The 25,756-nt window shown below is 38.4% G+C and overlaps 1 protein-coding gene across 2 annotated transcripts; it reads left to right on the top strand.

The window, feature by feature from the left end:
* Positions 1-1,584: 1,584 nt before the first annotated feature.
* LOC137284747 (lysosomal alpha-glucosidase-like) lies at positions 1,585-25,420 on the top strand. Of its 2 annotated transcripts, XM_067816685.1 has the most exons (21): positions 1,589-1,694; positions 2,461-2,578; positions 4,841-5,717; positions 6,066-6,223; positions 6,668-6,830; positions 7,872-7,968; positions 8,582-8,820; positions 9,589-9,717; positions 12,274-12,384; positions 14,329-14,442; positions 14,825-14,912; positions 15,089-15,206; positions 15,870-16,006; positions 16,450-16,601; positions 16,906-17,054; positions 17,611-17,695; positions 19,804-19,985; positions 20,252-20,340; positions 21,110-21,159; positions 21,788-21,937; positions 23,719-25,420. In XM_067816685.1, exons 3-21 carry the CDS (start codon positions 4,866-4,868, stop codon positions 23,782-23,784), a joined length of 3,129 nt encoding a protein of 1,042 aa, XP_067672786.1. In that variant the 5' UTR covers positions 1,589-1,694; positions 2,461-2,578; positions 4,841-4,865; the 3' UTR covers positions 23,785-25,420. The 2 variants fall into 2 exon arrangements, with proteins under 2 accessions (XP_067672785.1, XP_067672786.1); XM_067816684.1 differs by lacking the exon at positions 2,461-2,578 and having other exon boundaries at positions 1,585-1,694.
* The last annotated feature ends 336 nt before the right edge of the window (positions 25,421-25,756 follow it).

The raw sequence follows: 25,756 nt of genomic DNA, 5'->3' as shown, positions 1-25,756 counted from the left end.
TTTGTTTTAAATTAAAAGGCTGACAATATTCACAGCTTCGTTCACTTTTTTTAAATGTACATTCATGACAAACTTATGTTCACAGTGTTACCATACCTGCCTAGTATAGTTACAGATGAATATACATGTATTCAAGTTCATGAAAGGAACGAGTATCACCCCTTGACTGATTTTAAGGTGTAACGTGGATATTTTTACAAATATTATTCATGTATTTGCCTGACAAATGTGTTTATTTGGAATGGTGTAGAATAATTTAGCTTGGTGAGATCACTGACATTTATTGAGATAAATCATTATTATCCCTGAGGAAAGATTTTTTGCATCAAAACGGTCTCAAACTATATAAAAACACGATTCGCAAAAAACATGCACAATGCTTACATGCACAGTATGAATGTTGGTTACGCACATATGCTCAATTAAATACAATCAACCACTCGACATAAGAAGGTGGATAATTCGGGTAGTAATCACATGATAATGATTCAAAAGATGCGTTGCATTCACGAATACTGAATGGTATGAGAGACTGCGAGCTCTGTTTGGTTTGAAGAAGGAAGTAGTTCCAATTGGTGAGATAAAATATGGGAACTACGAATTCTAATTTATGTATCATTTTGACAATCTGGCACTCGTAGAGAAAGGAAATAAACTCGAAAGACATGCCAGCAAATGTGCTTACAATATTAACAATTTTGAAAAATGTGTCTTTTGCTGACAGACCAACATACCCGCATGGAATATTGTCAACACACTTTGAAAAAAAGGTTGGATAAAAAACGGTGTTGTCAACAGAAATGTTTCTTACCCGGCCAGGAAACAAAGTCGTTTCTGGCCTTTTCTGTAAATGTTCGTTTTGAAAACGAACGTTTTGAATTTAAAAGACGCCGAGAAATTAGTGTTGGTCCACTCTTTCAATTTCTGCACTATCAGTTATAAGAGGATGTAGAGGTTCCCTACAATAATCATTTCAATAATGTCTTCACACTGGGTCCTAGTCAAAATGGCCACAAACCTTCCAAGTCAAAATGGCCACAGAAAGGTCAAAATAGTCACAAAACCCTACTCCAAATGACCAAGCCAAAAAGTAAAAATGGGTGGCCATTTTGACTAGGGGTGTGGCCATTTTGACTTTTTTGTGTGGCCATTTTGTTATGTGGCCATTTTGACCTGTTCCCTTCACACTATGTTCCATGAATCGCCACAGAATGTTGCTTTTATCATCTACGTTTTATTCATCAAAAGATGTATCGGACGGTATTGAATGCGGAAGAAAATCAATAAACAGGTTTCTCACTGAACTGAACATTGTTACAAATTCCCAAATGAGAATAAATATTCAGATCTAGCAGGGACGTCAACGTATTACGTTCGTCATGCATAATTGATTTCATTATTCATTAAATGTTTTCTCTCTTTTTTGTCAGTTCTCACATCTCTTTACCACAATCTGCTGAGCAGAATATCAATGGTTATGTCTACCTTGTGAGATATAATTTCCATTTATACTTTAAAATCACTGTCTTCGTCAACCCCAAACCGGAGCAGGCCGAGTGGGGAGTCGCTCGTCAGTGCGCAGGTGCGGAACAGGCACATGACTTCCGAGATAAACAAGAGATTTGGTGCAGTTCAGCTGAAACGATAACAGTCTGAACATTATCTGATCAGCTGATGTGACACCCACAGCAAAGGTTAGATACGTTCGTATATTTATTAATGTCACGATAAATTGTAAGATAAAATACAAAAAAATAGCGGACCTGTGATAATGGTGGTGTAACGCAATGATGAAGCAGTGGGAAAATAGATCGATTAGATCCGTTATCAAACAGGATACATGAAGTCAGTACTCATGTCTGAGAAGGCGTTGGTCGGGGCGAGTTGGACGCTGCAGCTCCTACTTGCTCTGTCAGTGATCGCCTTTGTTTGTTTTTGTTTTGTGTTTTGTTTGTTTGGTTTGGGTTTTTTTTTTTTTTGTTTATTGTTGTACACATAGTGTGTTTCTGTGGAACCCAAACTGATCTCAAGTGCTCGACGGAAAAGCGAGAAGGGGAATTACACATCTTAAAAGGGTGAACACTGTATCACTAATTTCAGAATAAAAGATCAAAAGTATCCGTTCAGAGGTTTCGGGTACATGGTTAGGTGATAACAAACTGTGACAATGACTTCATATGTAAATATTTTCCCTACTATGTCAAGTTGAAGAACCGATTTGTGTGTGCTACATAGACTGTTCATTTCAGGAGAAGAGTAAGTAATGCTGTTTTTTGTATAACGCTCGTGGACAGTGTTAAACCCATGTGTTTAAGAGTGGTATCAATCGTTCAGTTTGCGATCAATCACAGAAAACAAAAGAGACTTTGAAAAAGGCAGAATTTAATGAAATAATCTTAGATTAGTATCTGGTGTGTCCTCCATTGGCATTCAAACATGCCTGAACTCACCATCTCACAGAATATGTCAAACGTCGGATGAAAGCAGCTGGAATCTGTCTCCACTCGTCCATCAGAGCAGCACTAAGTTGTTGACGCGTATGAGGTTGTTGCTGACGTAACCGGATCCGACCATCGAGGTAATCCCAGAGGTGTTCGATGGGGTTTATATACGGTGATCTTGCATCACTTAGTTAACATGTTTTAATAGCCTGTATATATCCATACTATTTGACAAGACTTATTTACAAAAGCTCTAAATTATTTTGATAAGTATTATACCATACTTGTTGACCAAACCTATGAATTTACGGCCTCACTTTTTGACAAGAGTAATTAAAAAAAACCCAGCAAATTGTTTTCATAAGTATTATACTATACTTGTTGAGAAAACCAATGCATTTATGGCCTCACTTTTTGACAAGTGTAATTAAAAAACCCCAGCAAATTGTTTTCATAAGTATTATACTATAATTGTTGAGGAAACCTATGCATTTACGGCCGAACTTTTTGACAACAGTAGCTGTAGATTGTTTTGATATGTATAAGTCCCATACTTGCTGACAAAAACTGTGCATTTACGGCCAAAAAACATTTTATACAAGCCTTTCATTTAATTTTTGTAATTTACGAAAGTATAGATAACATGCAAATAATTGTTGTTATAAGTGTTGTCTATACATGAATATTACTTTTGCTCTTATCAATTACTAGTTTAATATTTATCAGAAACATTACTACATAGTATTATGTGAAGGCTGTAACATGGAAGTTTTATACAGATTGTAATTCTTTACCAAATAATTGGTATTACGGTGTTACCTAGGCATGGGATATTACTAATAATATAACACATAATATTATGTGAAGAATATAGTATGGAAGTTGACAAAATCAAGCATTTGTGGCACATATCACACCATTTTGAATAAACTGGGGCGTTTTGACTACCCCCCTGGGGCGATTTGACCAAATATCTGGGGCGATTTGACCAAATTTGCTGGGGCGTTTTGTCGCTGGGGCGATTTGACTGGCACTCGTCTCAAGACATGATAATTTACCATTTAAATTGTATTTTTGTTCTGTTAGGTATTGCTTTGTAAATAGATATTAAGATTACATCTGCTTATAAACTAAGTCAGAAACTAGTTTGAAACACACATTTTAAACAAAGCTACCAGTGATTGATTATTCAGTTGAAACAAATACCCAATAATATAACTGTATTTTACTTTGATGATAAGTTGGAATGAAGCTGTTATTTAATGTTCACTGTTTTGTAACATTCTAATGTTTTAAAAGATAAATAACATTTTTGGATTCTATAACCTATATTAGTCATTCAGCTGACCACCATTTGTTTTGGGTGTTTTACATCAGTGTCGCTAATAACTGGTCAGATGGCACACACATCTCTGTTCATTGTGATCATGGTTCTCAAAAGAATCCTTTTGTTAAGTAACAATGAACAATCAAATCAACATATTATTGAATGATACTTCAAACAGTGTTTGTTGTTTTTACATAATCGCTTAGATATGGATGTTGATTAACTGGCACATATGAACAGGGACTGGGAAAGGCAGGGGCCATGTGCCATTTTGCACTTTGGAATGAAAAGTGGCCCATTAAAATTTTGAAGTTTACTATGGATACAAGGGCTGTCACCCATTCTAAATTCAGAAAATGGCTAATAATCCTGGAAATAGCCCATTGTCATTGTTGTTCTTTGAAAAATCTGCAGTGCACAATAACAGTGATTAATGAAGGAATGTAGTATGATGATGTGTCCAGTGATGAATATGACGATGTTTTAAGCAACACCTCCACTCTGCACTGACCATTCCTCTCCTACTTCACTGCTACATGCTTATTCCAAAATATACATTCACCATGTCGAACCTGGATTTACCATAACCCAGTCTTGATGAAACAATTGCTTTACACCAGGCATAGGAAATGTCAAATGCAAACTACTGATTTATATACAGTGGAATCTGTCAAAACCAGCATCTGTCCAATATTGCGATTTGATTTGATTTAAGTCGACAATTTGATATAGACAAACATGTTTCTCCTGTCAAGGAAGGAAGTCGTTTCAATTTTACTGGTCTTGGATATCATTTAGATTGAGTAGGAGAAAAGAAATGTATTCAAAGATTTGCTTTTCATGTTTATGAAAGGGTTGATATTATATCTAACCAGAAGTTTGTTAATGACATAATGACTGGGGTACTTGGGATATTTTGGGTAATTTAGGTTTGACAGTATTTCTTAACTTGTCATTTCAAGTTTGATAAGTGAAAAACTATGCATGATCAGAAAGCCCTTATCATCATTATAAAACAAATGCTCAACTATGTCATATTTGGAAACTGGACATACTGGTTTTGTATTTTCAGGGGTTGACCATTTCAGTCTGTAGCCATGAAATACAAGAAACTCCAGGAAGAACATGATGACCATGAGAGGATGCCCGCAACTGGGTTCTCTCTCCGTGACCGTGCTGAGATTTGTCTGGTGCTCCTGATAGTCGCTGGGGGATTTATCCTAACCCTGCATTTCACTTCACCCTCATTCTTCCACTCACACCTCACCAACTCCACCTGGTGGACAAACACTGGTTTTGGCTGGACCAAACCGCATGCTTCCACATTTGACCAGTTTAGTCAGGATGACTTGGACACAAGCTTTGACAATGTCCATGAGAGTGAAGATGAAGGTGATTTATTAGAATCGAACCCTTATCATGTTCAGTCTCTTGTTGCAAAGATTCAAAATGAAAGAAATATTCTGTTCATGGAGGGAAACAATCCTGACTTTAAGCTCACTGGGAAAGATGTTGGAGTTGAAGCTGAAAATATTGTTGCAGATATACAGGAAAATGTGGAAACAATTCTTCAGAGTAACTTTATGAAAACTATGGAAAAAGATGCTTCTACATCCACAAAACAATGTGACATTCTCCCTGAAAATCAGAGATTTGACTGCCATCCTGAACAGTCTGCCTCAGCAGCTTCCTGTGCTGCTCGAGGATGTTGCTGGGGAAAGGCTGACGGTAGTCATGGAAACAGTTCTTCATCAGGTGTTACAATGAGTGTTCCTTACTGTTATTATCCACGAAACTATGATGGGTACAAGGTTATCGATCAGAACATGGAATCACCATCGGAGATGAAAGTAACACTGAAGAGAACCACTCCCACATACTACCCGAGAAATGTGGGAGAACTCACGATGGAAATCAACTATGAAACACCTTATAGACTGCGCATCAAGGTGAGACATTCCTGGGAGCAGGCTGAAAACATATTCTACATATTCAAATTGTTTTAGGTTTTCCCATTTAACCATGTTAACACTAAAACAGTGTTTAAAATGTCGAAGTCTTGATGAGACACAGAGCCACTGACATCAGCTACTAACTGGTTTTGGAAGGCCATAAACTATGATAAGCCAGTTAAAAGCTTGAATCTCACATATCTGGTCAGAGAAGACTTATACAGTAAGTACTGGTGTTATTGAAACTAAACAGGTCAAGAAAAGTCAACATAAACTTAAAATTTGAATGGTTAGATAGTTGCAGGATTCAAGCTGTTCCCAAATGTTTTTATGTTCTTACTTTAGATAAGTGATCCTGCAGAGGCCAGATGGGAGGTACCAATGTCAAGACCAAAGTCTGTGCCCAGAGAGAACACAGACAATAACATGTACAGTGTCCAAGTTCCTGGAGAGAACCAGCCATTCCACCTGACTGTCACTAGGAAGAGTAGTAACACACCCCTGTATGTTTGATATTATGTAGCTAACATTCTCTCTTTATTTTTTGACTTGATAAATCAGAAATGTAAGTTTGATTGACAGTATTCAGATTAAGGAAGAATCTGTGTTCCTCTTAGATTGTATTTGAACCTGGGAACCGTTACATATTATTTCTGACTTTAATTAAAGACCACTTTACTTTCAAGTTTAACTTTAATGATTAATGTTGGAAATGTGACATATATACTTAATATACCAATCATTATGCTTTGCATCCTTGTCACATATCCCATGATAAACATGTATTCAGGTTATATATGAACATTTTGGATAATCTGAATAATTTTTCAAGAAACAGTGAAATTTGGCATGAAAATATTCCACAATCAGCAAAAGTTTAGTTTCTCTGTCCTTCCTAATACATCTCTGATGCTGCCATCATTTGATCACTCCCTTCTCCCTGCTAGGATCAACACCACTGGAGCATTCATATTCACTGACCAGTTCCTCCAGCTGTCCTACTTCCTGCCATCCACGTTCATCTATGGTCTTGGTGAGCACCGCGACACCCTGATGCATAGTGTCAATTGGACCAGCTTTGTGTTCTGGAACAAAGACCAGCCTCCAAATGTGAGACCCTTCACATCAAAAGAAACTTACACTTACTGATCTCATATGGAGCAGATCCTGCTGCAATTGGTCCACAACTTTATTAACTTTACTGAACGTTATATGTTTGTTTCCCTTTGGCCAGTGAATTGAGTTGAATTTCACATTCTGACAGGTTACTTTGTATGTCAGAATGTGTGTCAAGTGTGTTCAAATGTAATTGTTCACCAGTAGTAAACCTGCTATACATTTCCTTTTCTTACCTAATATCCAGTGCTGTGACTAATGATACAAATTGATACACTTGGACATCACATGACGAGTGGTGTGATGATTCATTGTTCGCATCGATGCATCAATCCAGTACAAAGTTTTACTTTTGTATATGTTGATATGATGCTTCAAATGAGCCATGATACATCAATGTTTAATTTTGAATAATGCTGAATCACAATATCTGTCAAGAAAAAAGACTTACTGTTGTTTGAGAATTGAAATATATGCTCACTTATCTTCCTTTCACGAGTAACCTTTTTCATGGAAATGCTTGCATCAAGAACTGTGTCGAACATAAAGGTCTCATGTTATTAACATTCACAAAGTCTGTATATAAACTTCATTATCTCATTTTCAAATGAACATTTAACAGTGCTGGCGGAATTTGACAAAATACTCTATTTGTTTTGATCTTAACTAAGTTGTTTTGTAATTCGTGTTGGAATTATAGATTATTGTGTTGTTATGTGATACCTATCGTATCACCACCCTTATGTATTAGGATTCATAGTGTGTCACAACTTCAGTGCACAATATTTTAGCAATATATCGTTGTGATCAACATTTTAGTATCGTGATATATTATATTGTGGGTTGTATGATAATACTAGCACTACACATGAGGCACTACAACTTCATGATACTGACAGGTCACCAGCAGACAGCGGGTGCTTGTTCAGTCATATATCAGCTTGACAGTCCTGTGAATACCCACAATAACGTCAAATCCCAATCAGATAGCTAGATGTTCCATCAAGTAATGCTAAATGTGCTCTCTGTCTCCAGGAGAACACTAACCTATATGGGTCCCACCCCTTCTACCTGATGATGGAGAATGACACCAACAGCCATGGAGTCCTGTTGCTCAACAGCAATGCTATGGGTGAGTAACAACACACAAACATTGATGTTCTTGAGATACACGTGTAGTCAGGTCCACTTTATGGTTGTTCCATGTCTGCTGACTGTGATTTTATGGATCCTACGGCACACAGAATCCTAGATTCACCAAAGTTATGCCTTGTATGGCCCATGGTAGTCATCAGGAGACCCACATGGTTAGATACGAGTGATGACTTCCCTATCACAAGCTGAAACAATTGAACTTAGCTATCCACAGTTAGAAACTATTTCCTGTGAGAATGATAATAATTGACATAATGTGTGCAAGGGTCCTGAGGTATTGCTTTTATAATAGCTGAAATGGTTCTTGGGTCATAGGTTCGAACTCAATCATTGAAAACACCTGCTTGGGTAATACTGTGGTTACCATTGCAGGAAAAAACTTCCAGAATATTGTGGATTTGGTTAAGACATTGTGTCATTGAATGTCTGTATGTTTTAGGCTTCAAGTGTGCGGTTTTCTAAGATAATATTTTGAACTTTTTGCACAATCTTATAATAACTGCTAGAGAATTTTCACTATAAAGTATGTGTCCATGAAGAAAATATATGTAGAATTTGTAGTGTTTTAATTTAATTCCTGATATCACCAGAGGCGGTCCTGCAGCCCAGCCCAGCTATCACATGGAGAACAATAGGCGGAGTTCTGGACTTCTACATGTTCCTTGGTCCATCACCGGCAGACGTCGTCAGTCAGTACACAGAAATGATTGGTCGGTCATTCATGCCTCCGTACTGGAGTCTTGGATATCATCAGTGCCGTTGGGGCTACACCACTGCACAGAGAACCCTGGACATTGCTAATAGACTCACCCAGGCTGGCATGCCGCAAGTATGTGTTGTAATTAGTTGCAGATTCCACAACCAAATAGTGTTGCATTTAGCATATTAGTTTTGAATGTCATGTTTTGCGTGTGTTAGAATGTTTACAGTGAATCTGAGTCAGTTTTGTGTCCCTTGTGCTATTTTTTACTACAGGTTAACATTATTTTTTCATTGTAAATCATTGGTAGCAATCAAAGTGATTATTGACCATAAGGTCAACCACTCTAAAACTGAAATTACCTCCCTTGCATTGGGTTGTTCTCAGTAGGATAATTGATAATATAGTCATGATAAATGCAGTGATGTGGTGATTCTTCCAGGTAGCTTCTGCTTTCAATGTCTTCTGTGGTTATTGAATACTGGGGAAGCTGTCAGTTAAAGCACCGGTATTTCATGTCAGTGATCTAGATTTGATTCCCTGCACAGATGCAATGAAGCCCATATCTGGTGTCCCCACCCAGTGTTTGCCGTTAACCCTGAAAAGCTCCAGGCCCTAAGGCCCCAGAACCATAACAAGTTGTGGGTCCTGATCAGAATGTGGAGGACCTAGATTTTTGAATGGAAATAATACTCTCAGTTATTGGGGATGAAAAAGCTGTCAGCCATAAGGACCTGCAAAAAACGACCTGTGGATCCTAGTGGATCAGTTAGCTTCGGGCCTAAGGACTTTGGGCCAAAGTTAATTTCAGATGCTGCTCCCACCGTAATATATAGGCTTTTGCAAAGGAGTCCAACCTAGAATTCGCTGATATGTTGTCACTGTATATGTTGTCAGGATATTCAGTGGAACGACGCTGACTACATGGATGGCTTAAAAGACTTCACAACATCACCCAAGTTTGGAGACCAGAAGGGTTTGGTAGACACACTGCACTCCCAGGGCAAACATTACATGATGATTGTGGTAGGACATGTCTCTCTGTCAACCTCAGACCCGTGAAGGTCCCGGGGTAGAATAGGCCTTCAGCAACCCATGCTTGGTATAAAAGGCGACTATGCTTGTCGTAAGAGGCGACTAACGTGATCAGGTGGTCAGGCTCGTTGACTTGGTTGACACATGTCATTGGTTCCCAATTGCACAGATCGATGCTCATGTTGTTGATCACTGTATTGTCTGGTTCAGACTCAATTATTTGCAGACTGCCGCCATATAGCTGGAATATTGCTGGAATAGTGCGGCATAAAACTGCACTCACTCACTCACTCTCTCTGTCAACCTCTTACTGTTATACATAAAGAAATAGAAACTTCATACATGTTTTTGTCAACATGGTGTGAATTTAAACTGTTAGTATTATGTGCACTGGAGGTGTAAATTGTCATGCAGTCATCACTTGCAATAATTGCTCTTTGCAATTCTGCAGTTTCAGTTGAACTGTGGCTCCCATAAAAATGAAAAAGTTGCCCATTGATCACACATCTTTATATAATTGGAAATAGCAACAAATCCACATTTATACTGAGGTTATTCATGTTGTAAACTACCTAATTTAGTGTGAATTACAATAAACATGTTTAATCTTCTTTATTCTTGTAGTTTAGGTTTTCTGATGCTTTTAACATTAAGGGTTGACTTGAACAATCACACAACATCAGAACATCATAGTAACTTATACTAGACAAATCATGATTTGACAAGATATGCTGTCAGCCGAGTCCTTACAAAGTTTGCTTTGATGCAACACACAACGCCCCATTCAAAAATTGTTGATGTCAGAATACAGGTTATAAAACAATCTTCCTCAATTTCAATGTATATGATTAGATTTAGTCCAATTTCACCCGTTAAAACTGTTTTCAGTAGTTTTGGAGAAGTCATGTGAAATGACTTCACCTCATTCTGTATGCGCACATTTTCCATTCACGAGGGTTTGCTTTTTGCACCTACTGCATTTGCAGCAATTCCATGTTACTCTTAACAATAAGAACCATTATACATGCACACCAAGACACACATGGATGACTCATTGAAGTGTTATGTATGATGCGGGTGTCATGGACCCAGTTACCAGCATTATGACAAGAAATGACTGTGTCTGTAACTACAGACATGTAGGAGTCCTCTGTACTACTGTACTAAGTGATTTAAGCACTATGATGACTGTATCTGTAGCTGCAGACATGTAGAAGTCCTCTGTACTACTGTACTAAGTGATTTAAGCACTAAGATGGCTGTATCTGTAACTACAGACATGTAGGAGTCCTCTGTACTACTGTACTAAGTGATTTAAGCACTAAGATGGCTGTATGTAAAACTACAGACATGTAGGAGTCCTCTGTACTGCTGTACTAAGTGATTTAAGCACTAAGATGACTGTATGTGAAACTACAGACATGTAGGAGTCCTCTGTACTGCTGTACTAAGTCATTTAAGCAGTAAGATGACAGTATGTGAAACTACAGACATGTAGGAGTCCTCTGTACTACTGTACTAAGTGATCTAAGCACTAAGATGACTGTATGTGAAACTACAGACATGTAGGAGTCCTCTGTACTGCTGTACTAAGTGATCTAAGCACTAAGATGGCTATATGTGAAACTACAGACATGTAGGAGTCCTCTGTACTACTGTACTAAGTGATCTAAGCACTAAGATGACTGTATGTGAAACTACAGACATGTAGGAGTCCTCTGTACTGCTGTACTAAGTGATCTAAGCACTAAGATGACTGTATGTGAAACTACAGACATGTAGGAGTCCTCTGTACTGCTGTACTAAGTGATCTAAGCACTAAGATGACTGTATGTGAAACTACAGACATGTAGGAGTCCTCTGTACTACTGTACTAAGTGATCTAAGCACTAAGATGACTGTATGTGAAACTACAGACATGTAGAAGTCCTCTGTACTGCTGTACTAAGTGATCTAAGCAGTAAGATGACTGTATGTGAAACTACAGACATGTAGGAGTCCTCTGTACTGCTGTACTAAGTGATCTAAGCAGTAAGATGACTGTATGTGAAACTACAGACATGTAGGAGTCCTCTGTACTACTGTACTAAGTGATTTAAGCAGTAAGATGACTGTATGTGAAACTACAGACATGTAGGAGTCCTCTGTACTGCTGTACTAAGTGATCTAAGCACTAAGATGACTGTATGTGAAACTACAGACATGTAGGAGTCCTCTGTACTGCTGTACTAAGTGATCTAAGCACTAAGATGACTGTATGTAAAACTACAGACATGTAGGAGTCCTCTGTACTGCTGTACTAAGTGATCTAAGCAGTAAGATGACTGTATGTGAAACTACAGACATGTAGGAGTCCTCTGTACTGCTGTACTAAGTGATCTAAGCAGTAAGATGACTGTATGTGAAACTACAGACATGTAGGAGTCCTCTGTACTACTGTACTAAGTGATCTAAGCACTAAGATGACTGTAACATTAACATGGATCTGTTACAGTTGTAGAGTTAAGGTTGCTGTGTATAGTGGCATCATGAACATTGTGTTTCCAGGACCCTGGTATAAGCAGCACCCAGACGCCAGGCAGTTACCATCCCTATGACCTTGGTCTCTCCATGAACATCTTCATCAACAACACCGACGACAAACCACTAGTGGGAAGAGTGTGTACAGCAATCTCATAATAGTCTTAATGTAGCCAAGTGGTTAAAACTTTCGCCCTACAGGGGTAGAGTGTGTGAATCCTGTATCTGGTTTAATGGGATACTGATGATATATTGCTTATTATATGAGAAAACACCTTTGAGGTTTTGGTAGACAATGTAAAACCAGAGGAGGAGGGATTTTCTGGCTCTGATGGTTTTATGTTGTCTACCAAAACCAAAGAGAATTGTTTTCTCTAACATATATACCATCAGTGGTGGATAATTACAATATAGATGATCATTTAATGAAGCTACGAGGGGATGTCAATAAGTTTTGAGCCTTGAGCATTTTTCATACCCAGGTGTCTCAGCCTATGGTACGACATTGAACCTTGGGGTGTAGCTGATGTAATGTGTAAGTTTTGGTATCCTACTCTCAGAAGTTATTGAACAGCTCATACTGACAGAAAGAGACCCCCCTCACGGCAGTTAAAATGAATAAAATTGAGTATAGAGCAGTAATTAAGTTTTTAGTTCTTGAAGGAAACTTGGCGAAGAACATTGAAGAAAGGCTTTCAGCAGTTTATGGGAAGTCTTGCCCTTCATCTGCTACCATCAAACAATGGGTCAATGAATTTAAGCATGGTAGATAGAGTCTTGAAGATGACCCCCCTGTCCAGGTAGCCCAACAACAAGCACTAGTCAGGAAAACATTGACAGAGTGCATAGACTTGTGCTGGAAAATCGTCGAATCACACTCCATGAGTTAGAGAAGACCACAGGCATTTCACAAGGATCTATGGAAACAATTCTTCATGAACATCTCGTCATGTCTAAGGTGTGCGCAAGATGGTTGCCAAGAATGCTTACATCAGAAATGAAGCAAACAAGGGTCATCACCATAAGCAACTCCATGCTAACCAAATACAACAAGAATCAGGCTAGTAACCTGTGATGAAACTTGGATCCACCACTATGATCCTGAGAGCAAACAAGAATCCATGGAATGGAAACATGTCACTTCTCCCAGGACCAAAAAATTCAAAGCCTCCAGATCAGTGCAGAAGGTAATGGCGACAATCTTCTGCAATAGCAAAGGCGTCATCCACATAGATTACTTACCAAAAGGAAGAACAATGAATGGTGAATATTACGCTAATTTGTTAACTCAAGTGCAACAGTCAATCAAGGAGAAGCGCTGGGGAAAGATCAGACGTGGTATTCTTCTACATCAAGACAATGCTCCAGTACACGCCTCTCGCGTTACAGCCGCTGCTGTCCAGGAATGCGGATGCGAAATCTTGTCGCATGCCCCTACTCTCCAGACCTGGCACCAAGTGATTACCATCTGTTCCCAAATCTCAAGAAACACTTGCGTGGTCATATATTTTAGGATGATAATGAGCTTATTGCTGCTACTGAGGCTTGATTTGAGGACCAAAATGGCACCTTCTACAGAGATGGCATCAGCGACTGGCAAAAAAGATGAAAGTTTTGGAACAAGTGTCTTGACTCACAAGGGGACTATGTTGAAAAACAAATGTGGTTCATACCAATATTTTGTGTTTTTCTATGCAAGACTCAAAACTTATTGACATTCCCTCGTACGTAACAATAATTGAAGTGCATGTAAAATCAATGTAATGACAGTAACTATCAATTGATAATTCAGCCCCACTTCCTGCGTTATCGCAGCAGCTGTGTGGTAGAGTGTCTGCCTACAAATCTGAAAGTAAGGAAACGATGATTGCAAAAAGTAAAACTTGGAAAGATGTCTTACTATTGAAAAGTAAAACCTGGGAAGAGGTCATACTAATGAAAAGTAAAGCCTGTCCCTACGAAGCAAAGCCTCAAATGTGGTTAATCAGGGAAAACAAGAGATGACCTAATATGTAGTGAAAAGCACACTTCAGGTATATAATAGTGGTGTAAAACCTAATTCACTCACTAACTCTCATGTAGGTGTGGCCTGGTCCGACAGTGTTTCCTGACTTCACCAACCCACAGGCTGTAGAGTACTGGACCACACTCGTGAAAACGTTCCAGGATTCGGTGAAGTTTGACGGCATGTGGATTGTAAGTGTACAATATTGTGTACAATATTTATTTTCAAAAAAGTAATGAATTCAGTCTTGTGAAGTGATGGAAAGAACTGAAAAAGGTATAAAATATGTTTCGAAAACTAAACGAGCCACACTGGTCATAGTTATGGTTGATGAGTTACCAGTATGTCTTTTATGTTAAATACTCTCTGAAGATTTTTGTTCATGTACAACAGGTGAAAGGGTGGTGGGGAAGTCTTGCGGTTAATGTGTTCATCATGTTAAAGACCGGGGTTTGATTCTGCACATGGCTGCATTTTGTGAAGTTTCTCTGGTTTGCGTTAAACCCAAATCACTCACTCGCTATAACAGGTCAGCAAACTGCAGCAGACATTGTCAGTTCTTTTTGTCCACAGGACATGAATGAGATCAGCAACTTTGTAGACGGATCTACAACAGGCTGTTCATCAACAGACAGATATGAGCACCCTCCCTACCTCCCAGGTCAGTGTCATGTCACTTCACACTTTGCAGAGAAGAAGTACATCATTTGATTTCCGTTGCTTAAACTTGGCTGTGTGTTCATAAGATTTCCTTGTCTATCATAATATTGACTGATTATGATGAGTCCACTTAATATTGGTCAATACTTATGCCATAACCTTGACTTTTTATTTCAGGAGTGAAAGGTGGTTCGCTGAAGTATACTACCATCTGTGCTTCAGGGAAGCAGTATCTGTCCCGCACTTACAACGTCCATAACCTTTACGGTCTGGGAGAAACCTATGCTACGTATCAGTATGTATCTATGTCTATCACATGACAAACCTTATAACATGGATCCAGGAGGATGGTTCTAGGGGCTTGAAAAATAAAGCAATAAATTTTCCACGTTGTATTGAGCATCTGTGGGATGGCTGGTTCTATCGGACCTAGAAAATATTTTAAAGAATATGAGTACCCAGTATAATCCAGTCTAAAGTGCAGCCAATTGTCTCAGTCCACAATTCATTGATAAATAAATAAATGTTAATGCAAGGATTTTAATGGGAATGATCCCACAAAGTGTTTGTTACAGACACCAAACCTTTCATCCTCTTTGCTATAAGATTGCCTGCTTGGTGTATAAGTGTGGTTCACTGCTGTAAGCTGATAAGCATCTACCAGGAGAGCTCGAGACTTTTGATTCAGTCCCCCTGCCACACTGTATCTAGATACTGTACAAGGTGATGCTTGCTATCACCCTGCCTGAAGCTGGCCTTAAAAGAAGTGAAACTAAGACAGGGTCCACATTCAACTGCAAAATGGCTTCTCAGTTGACTGTCACTTCAAACAAGTCTTGAATCTGACTCATACATGCATCCACATATGGGCATAGTGCTGTATCATGCATAGGAGTGCAACAGTATTTAAGTTTAAAACCTCATTCTCCTTGCCCAGTTACTGAAATCTCTATTCCAGAGCTCTCCTGGCAGCCAGGCCTGGAAAAAGGCCGTTTATAATATCCCGGTCTACCTTTCCTGGTCAGGGTCACTATGGGGGTCACTGGACCGGGGACAATGATGCTAAGTACTATGACATGTACAAGTCCATCTCAGGTGAGTGGTGGGGTTCATGAGTGTTTGTTAGCTAACACTGGTGTTTCCTGTCCTCGATACTCTGATGTGGGATAAAGATGAAGTTTACTACAGTTCACTTGTATCTTGTAAGAAATTGACAGGGTTACAATAATAAAGAAGATTTTGTCAGAACTGAAATCTGTAAGTAAACTACACCTGTTTCAGGTGTGATGTGTTTACAATTTATAAAGTATAGGTAAACTATAGCTTATTCGTACCTATTGTTAACAAAAATAACTTATTTTCTGAACAACTGTTAATAATTACAATCAATGTTCCTTGTTTGTTCATTTGCAGAATGATTTGAAAGATCAGCTGATTTGGTCATTCATGCTTAAATGAACTTCAAACGTAAGAATTCAGACCATGATTGGATTGTCTCATATGTACCAAGAAGTTAAGGTAGTGTATTTACATTTCAGATATCCTAAGTTTTAACATGTTTGGGATACCCATGGTGGGTTCCGACATATGTGGGTTCAGACATGCTACAAATGAGGCGCTGTGTCAGCGTTGGTACCAGCTGGGAGCTTTCTACCCATTCTCCAGGAGTCACAATGATCAGAAAACCCCGGTAGGTGCAAGGGAGGGGCATACAGCTGTAGATCGGTACAGGGGAGAGGCATACAGGTGCCAGCAGTAGGTGCTTGTAGGTGCAGGAGAGGGCCATACAGGTGCTTGTAGGTGCAGGAGAGGGCCATACAGGTGCTGGTAGGTTCAGGTGGGGGCATACAGATGCTGGTAGGTGCAGAGGAGGGCATACAGCTGCAGGTAGGTGCAGTAGAGGGGCATACATTTACTGGTAGGTGTAGTGTTGAGGGATACAGCTGCCAGTAGGTGTGAAAAATATCAAATGAAACATTGTCTTGTAATTCCAGGACCAAGACCCAACTGCCTTCAGTGAATCCCTGCTGAACTCCACACGGAGTGCCTACCTGATACGCTACTCTCTCCTGCCTTATCTGTATACACTGTTCTTCAAGAGCCACATTATGGGACAAACAGTAGCCAGACCAGTCTTCATGGAGTAAGTTACAAATATGCGCTTTGTATTAATATACTCATAGAAGCAAAAATAAGGAAACACATGAAAGTACAAGTATTCCTTTATCTTTTTCCAGAATTTCACTCACAATACAATACCAGAAAACCAGGAAAAGAAAGCAGGAGCACTTACACTTTCATGTGTTCCCTTATTTGTTTCTATGAGTATATGGTAAATTTCTCATGACATACTGTTGTTCCAAGGTCCCATGCTTGTCAGAAGAGGCAATTAATGGGATCATGTGGTCTGGCTTCCAGGTTTGTGCATGTATCCCTGCTTTTTAATTCACAAATGATCATCGTGTCACTTACTGGATTGTATGGTCTAGAACCATTTAATTAAATACAGACCTCCACAATTCAGTTGAAATATTGTTGACCGAGGAATTAAACTGCTAACAAATGTATTATGTCAGCAAAGTATATTGAGTGATGGTATGTTATTAACACGAGAGTAGGCTGTGAATGTGACTGGGAAACATGGATGCCACAACACATATGTTTTTGTCGAATTGGTAACCTCACTTTCTGCTGCCCAGGTTCCCTGATGACAAGTTTTCATACTCTGTTGACAAGCAGTTCATGTGGGGACCAGCCCTCATGATCTCCCCAGCTCTGGAACAGGTGAGATACAATACAGAAAACTAAGGTAGCCATCGTGTGTTATTGGACTCATTTTGAGTCGTCATTAATTTGGTATTGTTTATGCCATACTAACCATTATTACCGGTACCATCAGTGACAGTTTTAGAGACAGACTACTTCCAAGTGTTATTGTTTAAGATTTCTCTAACCGTATCAAAATCTGAAAAGACATTACAAAAATCATTCTTTTCCAATCTGGAAATATGAACAGAATACGATCAGAATGTAGTAGAGTGTGGTTTGATCCCTAAGATCACATCCTTCCAGCTTGGTAACACTAACAGTATTGTTTGTTTGGTCAAGTTGATAAAGTGCGTGAAGTTCAATGCTTTTCCTCAATCATCCTAAGAAATCTACTAAACCACAAGGGATCTCTGCAGTGTAGGGTACTTCAGTAATCTGACCAGTCTAGAGTCATAATTCAGAAATATCAGGGGTTCAAAAATCGCATCACACTCAGTTTTCATATTGGGCAATTAGATAATGGTATCTTACTTGTCCGTTGGCTAGTAGATAATTTCCACTTATGGTCTCAAACTGCAAGTAAACTTGGATTTCATTTCATATTTGCTCAATGTGTAGCCATTAAATTTTGCAGTATTAATAAAGTAAACTCAGCCCCAGTGTTACTTGTTACACTCTTACTCTGGGGCTAACAATACCTAGTAGGAGGTTGTATCCGGTAACCTTTGAGAGTGACCAATCAGAGCAGAGCTTACCAAATCACGAAAGTAGACATTCACACGTACCTTATGAACTTTTACCCATGGTTTGGTTTTTAAAGGTTTGTACCCAAGTTATTCAGAATGCATTTTCCCTACGATCGCTTCTGGATGATGCACATGAAGCATGCCACATCAGTAAGTAAACAGTCAACTGAAAGTAGCATTTTTGTCAGTATTCAAGGATGTCAGCTTGCGGAAATATTAGCTAATGGTGACCATGTCCACAGAAACCAAAAAGCATATATACTGCAGGTCAAATATCAGTGTTACATGTGGATTTTCATTTGTTGAGAGGTCATTGTCTGTGACTGGTGTATTTTGTAAGTCCCGCCAAACCCTAAACATTAGCTGTTTTCTGGTTGGATAAATCTGTTAAGCTGTCTGGCATTTGATTGGACATTCATAGGTCGCTCAAAGTTTACCTGACACGACCTTTTACTAGGTTTTGTCAGACCCAGTGTAGGAGCGTAGCGAATAACACTGGGGCTAAGTTTACTTAGACTGCTATATATCACTTTTCGGTAAATAGTCCAATAAACATTAACATCAAATACCATGTTGATATATTCTTTCATAATAACATCATCATGATTATGTCATAAAATCAAGGAAAATAGAAAATTAACCAGGACAAGCTACTTTCTTAAAGTCACTTGCCCTGTGGCAAATGCCATTTAAGAAAAATTTAGAACCACTGAATATAGCCTCACCAGCGTAACTGGACAAGTTCATTAGATGGCTGAGAGAACCAATGTGGTAATCTGCTGAAGAGGCTGCTGACACTGACCTTGCTGAATTTTGCTGCTTGAACCCCTGCTTGAGTCACCTGTCATCATATATGGTATCATGTGGATTGCCATGAGTTATTATGCTTAAACTCTACGTCTGCTATATCTGATGTCCCATGCAGCATCAAGTACAGAATTATAGTTTGTTTCATTATTCATATGACTTTAAACATTCTACATAGTGGGTAATTGTTGATGCCGTTAATCTTTCTTGTCGTCTTTGTTCTGCTGGTTCATGTTATTACTCTTCCATTTCTTTCAGTCTTCCATGAGTTAATGCCCTTGCAGATCCAGATTGGAATTGGTCTTCAGTAACCGATGCTTATCGTATGAGGCGACCAACATGGTCAGCGGGTCAGGCTCGCTGACTAGCTTTACACATGTCATTGGTTCCCAGATGCATAGATCGATGCTCATGGTGTCCAGACTGCTGTCATAAAGCAGGGTTACTGCTAAGTGCAGCATAAAACTAGACTCATTCAGTTACTCCATGAGTTCATATTGTCAGTATTCCAAGACTTTGTGTGTTCATTCTTCTCTGAGCTCATGTTGTCACTCTCATGGATGGTTTCAGAATGTGACCAGTGTGATGGCATACTTCCCTCGCTCCACTTGGTTTTACTTCTCTAATGGAAGGCGGATGACAGACACTGGCGGCACCTTCAACCTCCCCGCACCCATGAACTTTATCAACCTCAACTTCAGGGGCGGCTACATCATCCCCATGCAGGAGCCAGCACTCACAACAACACAGAGGTGCTGGTTTGCTAAGTATCCTCAACAAAATTACTGAGTTCGACTGACTTTATCGAAGCAGTGGGGTTAATCATGGTCCTGGTGTCTCATACACTAATTGTTCTGTGTGTAGTTTCTTCCCTGATTTTGCAAGGAAGTTCTTAGTTCTCATAGGTTTGAATTCATGATGCCTCATGTTTTGTTGCTCTTGACAATGCTGAAATGTGATATCAGTGTCAATATTTTTGTGTAAAGCTACATGATTTGTTTTGAATTTCTTTTCACAGTCGAAAGAATAATTTCTGGTTGGTGGTAGCAATGCCCCGCAACCAGTTTGCCAAGGGCGAGCTGTACTGGGACGATGGAGACTCTGTCGGTAGGTCACATCTCTCCTGGGACGTGAATCTGTTAAGATGTTTGAACACTGGATAATACTCACCATAGACATTTGTGTGTTCTGATCCTTAATCAGTGTCAGTGCAAGTAAAACCATTCCTTTTGACATTGCAAATATTTCTGTGTTTTTTTTATGCTAGATATGTATGTTTTTTGGTTTTTTTGCATTTTCGTTAACATGTTAAATGCTCTGGCTGTATTTACAGTGATGTACTCTTAGTATTCTGATTTCACTATACATACAGGATGCATAAAGTATTGTGGAGCAGTGGGATAGTGTAGTGGTCTAAGTTTTTGCTCACCATACAACCACGATTACCCACATTGGTCCAGTGTGTGAAACCCATTTTGGGTGTTTCCCTTCCATGATATTGCTGGAACATTGCTAAAAGTGGCACTCACTCACTCACTCACTCACTCACTCACTCACTCACTCACTCACTCACTCACTCACTCACTCACTCACTCACTCACTCACTCACTCACTCACTCACTCACTCACTCACTCACTCACTCACTCACTCACTCACTCACTCACTCACTCACTCACTCACTCACTCACTCACTCACTCACTCACTCACTCACTCACTCACTCACTCACTCACTCACTCACTCACTCACTCACTCCTAGTTGTATTGCCAAATATGTTACTGTATGATTCATAATGTTCCTGTTGTTTTATGGGTTTGGATACTAGTTCTTATCATTTAGAATGTATGTAAGCATGTTTTCTCTTTCCTCTCACAGATGCGTATGAGAAGGGACAGTACAATTTGATCCAGTTCTTTGCAAGGAACGTAAGTACACCTTAACCAGTACTCTACTGTACTTAACCAGTACTCTGAAACTGACTGAAATAAGTGACAAACCTATTCTGTTCTTTTTCTAGTAGAACAGTGTATCGGTACAATACATTGACCTGACCTGTCCCCCATCTGATTATGGACCCATGAAGATGCGGGTTAGATTTCATCTTCGGTAACCTGTGCTAGTCGTAAGACTCAGGATCGTGTGGACAGGTTCCCAATTGCTGAGATTGATGCTCATGTTATTTAGCGTTGAATATATTACCCAGATCAGATTATTTACAGACTACCGCTATACAGTTGGAATATTGCTGAGTGCTGCATAAAGCTAAACTCACACACTTATCTGAATTTATGCAATTGGAATTTTCTGCTTTGGATATGACCTTAGACAGTTTAGACAGCAAATGATTATGAGTATAGCAATTCAATCACACAAACTGCTATTACCTCATACCATATAAAGTCTACATTTTCAGTGGTATCGTTTCACAATAAGATTTGTAAGATGATGGCGACCATATGCATTAATTTCATGAAATATTTTTGGAATGGGGTCAACAGCCACATGTCTTTCACTGATGCATTTATTTCATGATTTTTAAATCGTCTTTGACAGAACACCCTTAAGTCTAGCATTGTGACAGCTGGGTACACAGACGAGCCTATGATCCTGGGGAATGTCACTGTGCTGGGTGTCACGTCACCCCCCAAAACTGTCATAGTCAATGGAATACAGACTCAGTTTACATATTCCAGCTTCCAAGAGGTAAGTCATGAACTTCACCTTGATATTATGATTAACTGGATGATCCAGCTCACCTGACCAGATCCAATCCGACCCCACTTAGTGCATCGTTTGAAGAATTTGTTTTTGCTATTTTGTTATAGAATAATGAGTAAGTGTCTTTGGTAAGATGCTGCTGTCAAAAGAGAAAATGAGTCCATGTTTTTCATTATTATGTCAAGTAAGTGAGGTTCTTTATCACGTTTTGTGTCAGACAATAAGATGTTCATTTTTTCACCATAAGGTTGCAATGTACACTGGCTAAGTGTCCTAACTGGTAAAGGGGTGTCTGTCTCTATGACAGAATTTGTCAGTTTCATTTTTGTGAGTTTTAATTCTATAACTGCAGAAACCGTTCTCCAGACCAACACATTTAACAAATTTATGCTTCTTTGATCTTCAAATCTACTACTGTTATACCAAATGTACATTAAACAGAAAGTAGGGGGATGCTCCATGAAGCAGAATCTTAATTCTAAATATCACATGAACAATAACTTCTCACCCAAGACATATCTGTAAAATTTGTGTGAATAACCAATATGATATACCAGTGATCAGCTTCATGACTGCTTAGAGTTGTCTCCCTTTCAGTCACACAACCAATCAGTGATAGAATGCTGAGGAACCCTGTTGAAAATTTGACCTTCTTGCATCATATTGACCATATGACATCTGTTATAGTCTGTTACATCTATATTATAATATTAACCTTTTCAATGTCTTAGATGTCATTACACGTAGTTGTACTACAATGTAGATGTGCACATGGACACAACAAATATCTATGCAGATTCTCACACTGAAGGCATGAATGGAAACCACATCTAGATAATGGTCTGCCAAGTTTATGTTCCTGGAGCCTTTATTAGGGATTGAAATGATAGTTTTCCACAATTATGATTCTGGAATCTGTATCAGGGATTCAAATAATGGTTTTCCACAATTATGTTTCTGGAACTTACATTGGGTATTCAAATGTTTTTTCTACAATTATGTTTCTAGAACCTACATTAGAGATTCAAATAATGGTTTGCCATGATTATGATTCTGGAATCTCTATTCGGAAGTCAATAATGGTTTGCCATCACTATGTTTCTCTAACCTATATTAGGGATTTATAATACTGGTTTGCCATCATTATGCTTCTCTAACCTATATTAGGGATTTTTAATACTGGTTTGCCATCATTATGTTTCTCTAACCTACATTAGGGATTTGAAATAATGGTTTGCCATTACTGTGTTTCTCTAGCCTATATTAGGGATTTGAAAAAATGGTTTGCCATTATTATGTTTCTTGGGTTGTCAGCACCAAACCCATACTCAAGTAATACTTTCACTTTCCTTTACACAGAGTTGTCTCCCATGTGATTACATGGTTGGGGGTTCGTGTAATATTAGCTTTTGCCCGTGGGAGCCATGCCATTTCACACTTATCAGAGGGGTACACAAAGTACGCAGTCTGCACTATCATTTGTCTTTCAATTTTTGTGGAAGTGCTACTGGTGGCTGAGTGAGTTAGATGGTTGACTTTGTGTGCTGGTGATTAGGTGCCTAACTGTGATGGTGCAGGTTCGAATCCCAGATAGAACTCAACCAAAACAATACTAGAATTTGTACTTCACTAAGAAGGTGTAATCCCAAATGTGACATGTTACTTGTTTCCCCATGATGAAATACTATTAGAAGTGTGTTCAACCAAACCATCTCTGTGATTACAAATTGGGATTATCATTAACAATGATTTATGTGATATTTCAGGTGATGTATGTGACAGAGTTCCGAGCCAAGATGCTGCTTCCTTTCACAATGACCTGGACCTTTTAAGGAAGAAAATGTTGGAGTATTAGTATAATGGAACTGGCATAAATGATTATGAATCCATTGGTTAAGGGAAATTTTTCATACAATGATATGAGGAACATCTGGCATACATGTAGTTAAGCTCTCTGGGAAAGTCCACCAAAAAATGTGCTAAGTTTACTATTTTGTTTGCTTCAGTATAACCATTAGCACATTAATTGTCATTAGCACCTGAGTTTAATGTTGCTTTATTGGGTGATAATAGCATCTTCTCTGTGGAACACTTTGAAATTGATGATGATAATGATGATGATGATGATGATGATGATGATGATGAACAACTATTTTTATTGTCGTTAATTTTTTAATATTGAAGTTAGCATTAATGACAAATGTGATAGCGAAATCAGATTTGTACATTATGTGTATTTCATGTAAATGGAAAGCCATATCAATTTATGATAGTGGATATCACTTGACAGAAACTCAGTTTTGAAGAAATTATATATTCCTTTATAATCATAATGTTATGACTATTATGTCAGCACCCCAAGGTGTGGATTTTGTCATACAATTTGAAGATTCGTTATTACAGCTGCGTGAAGAGGTGACCATTTTGGTATTGCCAAATATGGATTTGAATCATTTTGCGAATATGTGTATATTTGGTATGTAAGGCTTTGTTGAAAATTATTGTATTTTTTTAAATTTATCACAAAATTAATGTTTCTTTATAAAAAAATATTACCTTCCACAAATCATATCAAGTCAATTTATGTATAAGTGTGAAATGTATAAAGTATGTGAATGTTTGCCCTGTCTTACCATAGTGACTAAGGCAACAGTTTCTTAACTGGAGGAAATAGTATGTGAAACCCAGAATAGACAACTTATTGAGAAGCTTGAGAGTTGAAGACTGTGATTTGTTTATTTAATATAGTCATATGTAACTATATTACAGAATTCTTGACTTTGAAGCTTTGATGTAAACAATCAGACTACATTTCATGCATCAGTTTCCTCCCAGTCAGAAACTGCTAAAAATCTAACATTCGCGAACAGTAACTGTATTTTTGTGTGTTACATTCAACAGTGCAATAGGCTAAATGTGTTTTCGCCATATTTCTGATTTATCTTTAGGCCAGACCAATAATATTCTTGTTTCACAGATTCACAGCCATATTTTTTCAAGAATAAGAAAATAATAAAACCAAATTTTCCTCGCTCAAAAAGTAAAATCCTAATGTTTCTATCGACCAAAAATGTATATGTACAAGAAAATCATTTTTTATATTGTTTTTCCCCATCCACACTTCATAAATTGCCAAAAATAAAATACTTGGAGTATTTAGAACAAATGTTACATTGATAGGTGATTTTATTTCTTTTTCCCCTCCTGCCTTTTAGGTTTTCTGAGGACACAAATCTGTAAAACAAGAAATAAATTGGTCTGGCCTTATGTTTGTTTTCTGGTTGGGGTATTTTGTGCCTGTATATTGTTTGATATGTAAACGGAGTGCAAAGTTTTACCAAATACGTGGTTTAAGTTACCCTGTGATAGAATGAATGTGTATGAAAGCTTTCGACCTGCACATTACAATATTTCAGTTGTAAATTGTCTGGAGGAATAAATAAGTAATAAACACTATATTTTATTAAATGATGTTTGTATTTCTTTACTCAGTGCGCCACCAAGTCACTGCATCAAAGATTAAGATAATCAAGAATGGACTTCCTTTTCGTTCAAAAAGAGTATTTTAGACAATGGAACTAGCATCATGTTAATTCTAAGCAAAGTCAAAGGATTTGTTTGAATTTTCACAATTCTGTCAAACCATTTGGGTGACTTTTTCAGGAAACATGATAAACTGAAGGAAAACTTCATTCCTTGATCCCTGTGCACCTAAAAGAACACACGAATCCGTTGGTATATGACCGGATCTAGGCCACATGAATACGTGCAAACACTTAGTTGCGGGTACAGCAACTGCAGTAA

This window comes from Haliotis asinina, chromosome 5 (assembly GCF_037392515.1).
Source record: "Haliotis asinina isolate JCU_RB_2024 chromosome 5, JCU_Hal_asi_v2, whole genome shotgun sequence".
In the NCBI taxonomy this organism is placed as follows: domain Eukaryota; kingdom Metazoa; phylum Mollusca; class Gastropoda; order Lepetellida; family Haliotidae; genus Haliotis; species Haliotis asinina.
Note: the sequence above shows the minus strand (reverse complement) of the source record. Positions and strands in the feature narration are given on the sequence as shown.

Excerpts from the sequence above, each read along its gene's own strand:
- LOC137284747 (XM_067816684.1), top strand. The coding sequence starts at position 4,866 with ATGAAATACAAGAAACTCCAGGAAGAACATGATGACCATGAGAGGATG. Across the intron at positions 16,602-16,905 it reads ACAATGATCAGAAAACCCCG|GACCAAGACCCAACTGCCTT; the intron begins GTAGGTGCAAGG and ends TTGTAATTCCAG. Across the intron at positions 17,696-19,803 it reads TCTCCCCAGCTCTGGAACAG|AATGTGACCAGTGTGATGGC; the intron begins GTGAGATACAAT and ends GGATGGTTTCAG.